Here is a 7,226-nt window from a genome sequence, read left to right as displayed (position 1 = left end):
TGAATTATTCATATTTTATATAAAATATATATTTTCAAATCCTGGGCAACTCTAAAACTGCAGAAAAATCAAAGCCAAAGTTGTGAACAAGTTGTGTTTAAAAATTTAGGTTGATATCTCAACAAATTTCAGTAGCTTTCAGTAAGATTTGGTACTGTTTGGGTGCAGTACCAAACTTGTTCACTAGGGCACAACCAGATGCCATTACTGCCCAAAATGTGTTTTGAGTGATCTGAACCCTTATTTTCGCAATTTTCATACAATTTATGAAGTAGACATCCTATTTAGAAGTAGTATGGGATGTTTGGCAGATTTTGATATGAATTGAAACACATACAAAGAACACTTAACTGCGTTATAGCTTCCTGCCACATCACAAATGGTGAATTTATTATTTTTTTCTTTATATTTTAAAACATTTCAGACCTTTTTTTCTAAAATAATTGAATGAATGCAAACTTTTGAACTCTTGGAATGAAAACAAACTGAGGTTTATGTTCATCACTATTTCAAAATAAAAGTCTGAACACACTTTAGGAGTATGAAAATATTCTTGTTGAAAATTGATAAATTACGGCTCCTCTGTAATTTATTTTGAAAATCAGTCACCAAACTATGGAAACTAGAGATTGTAAGCTTCCAAATTTTAAATAGTTTGACAATATTACTTAAGGTATTTTCTAAGTTTTTTTTTTTTTTTTTACAATGGCAATGACAGTTAGGGAAGATTGAGCCACTGTAATCACTTGGACTATGATGTCTTTAATAACTTTTCTGGGCCGGCAAGTTTCAATCCCTTAGAAGCCTATGGAGGATTGATCCAGCTCTCAGATTTAATCAAAAATATCTTAATTTGTGATGAACGAGAGTTTTATGGAGTTGGAACAATATTGAGTAATTACTGACAGAATTTTTATTTTTGGGTGAACTAAACCTTTAAAGATAAAATAGGCGTGCAAAGCCATTCACATGACTTTAATAATGTTTTTATTTTATGTTATTTAAGAATTAGCCAACAATCGTATCTTTGCAGTTAAAAACTAGGCTACACACATTTGAAAAAGAAAAGTGGCCACAAATAAAGCTGCTTGCCCTCTTTATCCCTAGCCTTTACACTTTAACCACACACACTTCAGGGATGAGCCAAGACTGATTTGCACATCATGCTCTGAAATAAATTAGGTTTAAAATCCGTGAGGTTTTAGTTCAGATAATGCAGTCTTGATTTATAGCACTCCTTAATCCTCTCTTTTGTTCTATACTAGCCATGCATTAAAAGGAAAGGTGCTGGAGCAAAAAAGGGCTAACTTTTTCGACTAATCTCACAGCGAAGCATAACCCTTTATATTGTAGATCCTAGAGCTCTACTCTTCACAAAAAGAGAGAGTAATATGTGTGGAAACAGACTGTGAAGAGTAGAATATGTGTTGTATGTTTGTTACATAACAGCTTTCCGCAGTGTTTGATAATCATGACCTATCAATCAGAAACACACACATCCTCCCGGAGGACGACTACACATTTGCATATTCTGTACATGTGGTCGATGGGCAGTTATTGCTGAGGGTCTGATTGTGTTTCAGGAGAACAGAGAGTGAAAAAAAAACTGCTGAGTCACTCTTAATTATTCTAACAGACTAAGGGAGGGGGAATTGGTATTCGTGGGAGAGCATGTCGGAAAGACCACAGCCGAAATTTCAGAACATATAAACCTGAATAAGCACTGATCTTATTGTAAGTCAAAGTTAAATGAAAACTGGACTGATTTTTTATTTGGTAACACTTACAAAAAAATCCATTTGTTGAATTAATGAACTAACAATGAAAAATAGCCTACTAAAGCATTTATGAAACTTAATGTTAATGACATTATTAAAATCAAAAGTTGGACTTGAGCTAACATGAACTAACAATGAATAGCAAAATATTTTTGGTCATTAGCATTAACAAAGATACTTAGCCTAGTGTAACAAATCTATATTGATACACTCTAAGGCCCTGTTTGTGAACGTTCGCGGGTGAAAACGTAAAAATATTTTATCGGATGTGCCTTTCGTTTACACGGCGACAGCGTTTTTGAGGCTTAAAAACGCAAAAAGTGAAACCACCCTCCAGAGTGGAAATTTTAAAAACGCTCCACGCTTTCCCGTGTAAACGGTAAAAACGCAAAAGTTTGCTTGACAGTTAAGGTTGTACGCAGACGCGTGAACTTGGTGTTTTTGTAGTATGCACTCCTAGCCGCCTGAAGTGCATACTACATTGAATTTCACACACTTTTGCGTCACCATTTGCCCGCGGATTTCCCACACAAAACGCTCGTCTAAACGCAGAATAAAGTGATGACGCGCTTTCTCTTCAGAATCGTTTCCGTGTAAACATAGCCTAAAAAATGCTGGGTTGTTTTAACCCAATTTTGGGTCAAATATGGACGAATTCAAATATTGATTTAAAAATATAATTTTAAAATGTAACCCAATGGCTGGGTTTGTCCATATTTAAAACAACCCAGCATTTTTTAGAGTGTAGTTAATGCATCAACCTAATGGGACGTTATTGTAATGTGTTACCATTCATTGTCATCTGCCCGCATACTTATTTTCTTGTTGAGTTTCCAGTTTTACATAGAAATACACCACATTACACAAGTAAAATGTTGCGAATGCAGCATAATGTTGACTTTAAAGAGTGAAATGAAATCAGATTTCATATTAAAAATGTCCTTACATTCACAGGACAAGAACTCTCGGTCGTTGGCGAGTCTTCCAATAGATTGGTGGTCTAGTTCATCTGTTTATATTGACAGACTGGTTAATCTCAATATGGCTCTTGCTTTTATTATGAGTTTCATCAGGATTGCATTGACATATTGCTTATCTCCTGGATCATAAAAGATTGAAGTACTTGCGTTTGCGGCACGATGTAAACGAGGAAATATGAGGCAATCAAAAGCAATCACGTCCGCTTCCTCTGCTGTAGAGTTTTATTACAAAATCATTTCCTCTCATCACCCAATAATACAGCTGGGTGTTTGTTTTTCGAAAGAGCGTGCAACGTGCAGGCAGACGGATGTGAACTTCTGGGTAATGTCAAATGAATACTTTATTGAGTTTGCCCGCAGCCCTTCTGAGTTACAGTAACAAGCACTGATGTGTGCTTGTGTGAGTGTGTTGGACTCTGGCAGTCATGCATCAGAGCACCACAAACACACTCAGCTGAGGGGAGGGTTCCAGGTGCAGAATGTGGGGTCTTTGCATCCACTCCTACACACACTTTCTTAGTCACTGTGCCCACTCAGACTTTGCCAGCCCCTCCCAGCAGGGCAGGGAGACCCTTTTTTTTTGCTAGTGTTTGGATGAAATCCAAAGGCACTCTGCAAGACACGGCTCAGTCTAGCACAGACTCCAACGGTGCTTGCTGCTGGGACTGGCTTACAGGCTTTCCCTCGGGGACTGAATTGTGGAGATTAAGTATTGGATATTTGGTGAGTTGGAACCATGCAAGATAGGAGGATTGTTTCTGAGGGTCCAGGGCTGAAGCCTCCGGCTGAAATGGGGTTCTTCTCTGCACCTCTCGCCCGGCCGGGTGCCAGCACCATCCAGCAGCAGGACTACTCCGCCATGATCTGGCTCAGAAGAAGGGATAGGATGGAACGGGTAAGCCTGACCTTTAATGACTGACCGCTGACCTTTTCTCCTCAGCACTTGAAACCATCCACCTGTAACCATGAAGGCACAGCACACACTGCAGAACAGGGTGGAGAGGGCAGCTCTGTGTGTCTCTGTACAGGTTGCATCATGTTTTGTGACTAACAAGGTACAATTGGTACAATTGCAATTCGGTCATTAACATTTTCAGAGTGTTTGACAGGTTATCTGAAGCATTTGAGGCTATATGTCAGAAGCAGTTTTAAGTTTCTTATTGAAGATGAGCTGAGAGAACATGTTCATGTTCCTGTGGTGATGCAGCCTGTAACATGAGTGATCAATCATCAATCTCACTGAGTCTCAAGAACATTTATCTCTCTAAGATCTTCTGGAGAGTCTAGTGAGATCGGTTTGTAATATATATGTATTAGGGCTGTCAAATGATTTATCGTGATTAATCAAATCCAAATTAAAAGTCTGTGTTTACATAATATACACATGAATGTATATTTAAGAAAAAAAATATTATTTATATATAAAATATTTATTTTTATAAAATAAATATTTTATATATATATATATACATGAAGAGTTCAGATGCAAAAGCCTCTAAGTGCCATTTGAAATTTTCTTCTAAAATGATCATTTTTATCAAGCTTGTATATTAAAGTTCAGTAATTTCACTTAAATGGCAATGAAGATTACCTATTAATTGTCATTTAAGTGAAATTACTGAACTTAAATATACAAGCTTGATAAAAATGGTCATTTTAGAAGAAAATTTCAAATGGCATTTAGAGGCTTTTGCATCTGAACTCTTCACATATATATATATATATATATATATATATATAATTATATACAGTGCACCCATATTATGGGAACACAAACTTTTGTTTTGGGTGTGATTAATTGTTTGACAGCCCTACTGTAAAAAATTATTGTTGGTTTAACTTAAAAAATTAAGTAACCTGGTTGCCTTAAAATTTAAAGTTGATTGAAATAGGGAAAGTGAGTTAATACAATGAAGGAGATTGATTTAATCATCAGAAACTCAAAATAGTAAGTTATCTGAACTACATAAATTATTTAAGTTGATTTGACAAAAGAAAAAAAAATGTTGTGATAACAAATCTTGAAAATATTTTTAGATAGATATAGATAGACAGATAGATAGATAGATAGATAGATAGATAGATAGATAGATAGATAGATAGAAGCTATATACAGCAAACAAATGTAAAACATATATATATATAGATCTTGTATATCTTGTATTCAATTAGTTTTTAAAGACATTTTAATGAAAGAAATTAATACTTTCAGTACAACCAAAAGTGATAAACAATGTCACAGAAACTTTCACTGTCAGATAAATGCTGTTCTTTTGATCTTTATATTCATCAAAGTATCCTGAAAAAAACGCACAACTATTTTCAACACTAATAGCCTACTACATGTTTTTTGAGCAGCAAATCAGCATATTAGGCTCATGTGACGCTGAAGACTAATAATCACAATAATAAACTAATGAAGCTGAAAATTCAGCTTTGATCACAGGAATACGTTACATTTTAAAATATATTTAAAAAGAAAACAGTTAAAGGTGCATTGCGCAAGTCTCTGAGTTTTTGCAGAACTATGCCCCCTCTGGCGACAAGCGAAACTGCAACCAGAGGCGTGCACGCTCATTGACCACACACACACACACGCATGCTTGCACGAGCTGTTCATTACCAAAGGAGCATAAGCCGCACAAATCTTTTGTTTACAGTCATAATGTCTTCTGAGGTAATAAAGTTATAAATCTGCAAGTCATTTTAATATGAAAGGAAAGGCATTTGAGTAAATTACACACTTATGTGTGGGGGGAAAACGGGGGTAGTAGAAAACTAGTAGAAGAGGTTTTACCAGGTTAGCTTGAGTCACACTTATTCAGGGAAAGAATCTCGACACAGAATGTCCTGTACTTTTCTTTAGTATTCACCATAAGCAATGCAACATTGCAGGGCCGGCCCGTGGCATAGTTATTTTTACCTTATAACTTTATGCTAACAGTAGTTCTGAGTTCTTCAGAGCCCCCAGACAATGCGATTTGTAACAAACATGTCAGTCTTTTTTAGACGCACTATCACTTTTATTATTTAATGTTTTACTATACAGTTGGGATATATGACATTTTTATTTATTTGCCAAAATTAATAACGATATTTATAGGCTACAGATTTATTAAAAATAGCTACCAATGTTTCATGTAAAATTCACTTTAAAGACATTTAGCAGTTTCATTCATGTTTCATTCACTCCTGCCATAATTTAGTGGAAGATTGCTACCATCAACTCCCAAACAAACACTTTTGTGCTCAAATAATAGTTTTTGCATGAATGACATTTGGAACATGACATCACTGTTTTATTTAGAGCAGCTATATATAAATGAAATAAATTAAAAAAAAAATACAAAAAAATAAACCATCACTGAACATACTTAAGCTTTATTATGACACTATTTTCTTCTAGATCTGCTGTACAGGAGAAGCAAACTTTGTTACATTATTTTCCTGTTATTACTGTAAAGCTGCTTGAAATGATCTGTATTGTAGGCATATATATATATATGACTAAATAATCACCAACACAAATGATGGGGTGAAATGGGCTGTAATGCATGGGGGGCGCCAGGTAAAATCTTCCCTAGGGCAGCAAATTGGTCAGGGCCGGCCCTGCAATATTGTTGCCAATTTGCTGGGACTCGGTGTCCAAACTCAATGTCCTGAACATGAATTAGTTTACTCCGGGAACCAGACGTTCTAACATCGGCTATTCCCAATTTTTTTTGACCTTACAATTGCTTCTTATTTATCCCAGAGGACACTGTTTGGACTTTGCTTTGGGGCGGTGCCTAAAGCGCCATCTGCTTGGACAGAGAAGAAGATTGGGAGAACAGATATGACAGGAAATGACTTGCAATTCATGGCTGTCAGCTTTTACAAAAACACTTTCATCCCTTTACTCAAACTACTTAGATCACAACATTAACTCCAGTGATTTCTGCCACTTTATTCAGTAATCAGATTGTATCATCCCTAAATTACTTCTGGGATTTTTCCTTCCGGGGTTAATCGTTCCCCACCCAGTTTACAAATCCAGGGACAAACACAGCTATATTAATTTTTCCGATTCTTTGTTTGTAGCCAGTCAAGTTGTTGTTTACCATTCCAATAAGAACTAACCATCTTGTTAATGAGATCTGAGAATATATTTGTGGTGAGAGCTGCTTACAGCGTGTGTGTGAGTGATTTTGATTGTTAATTATTTAATAATTCTGAACATTTAACATACTATTCAGTTAGAACCATTCATGTCATTCATGTTGATAGATGGAAACAGCCATTTAATAAATGTGCTGAACTGCAATTTAGTGCCACCTATGGTCAAGATGAAAATGTGTACCATTTTGGCATCCTCATCTAAAATTGATCGATGTTGATCTTGTAAGCAAAATTAGTATTTTTTTTTAAAATGTTTTATTGTTCTTTAAATTTAATTATATTTATTGAATGTTTCAATATAAACATCGGA

At 35.5% G+C, this 7,226-nt stretch overlaps 1 protein-coding gene across 1 annotated transcript in view; it reads left to right on the top strand.

The window, feature by feature from the left end:
* Positions 1 to 3,259: 3,259 nt before the first annotated feature.
* Positions 3,260 to 7,226, top strand: part of pld5 (phospholipase D family member 5) — a 60,607-nt gene continuing 56,640 nt past the window's right edge. The window contains exon 1 of the mRNA XM_039689096.2: positions 3,260 to 3,653. Within this exon, the coding sequence (XP_039545030.2) occupies positions 3,495 to 3,653 (159 nt within the window). The 5' untranslated portion in view covers positions 3,260 to 3,494. The remainder of the gene's footprint in view (positions 3,654 to 7,226) is intronic.

Source organism: Pimephales promelas, chromosome 8, assembly GCF_988280905.1.
Source record: "Pimephales promelas chromosome 8, fPimPro1.hap1.1, whole genome shotgun sequence".
Taxonomy (NCBI): domain Eukaryota; kingdom Metazoa; phylum Chordata; class Actinopteri; order Cypriniformes; family Leuciscidae; genus Pimephales; species Pimephales promelas.
This window is presented reverse-complemented; position numbering and strand designations above follow the sequence as displayed.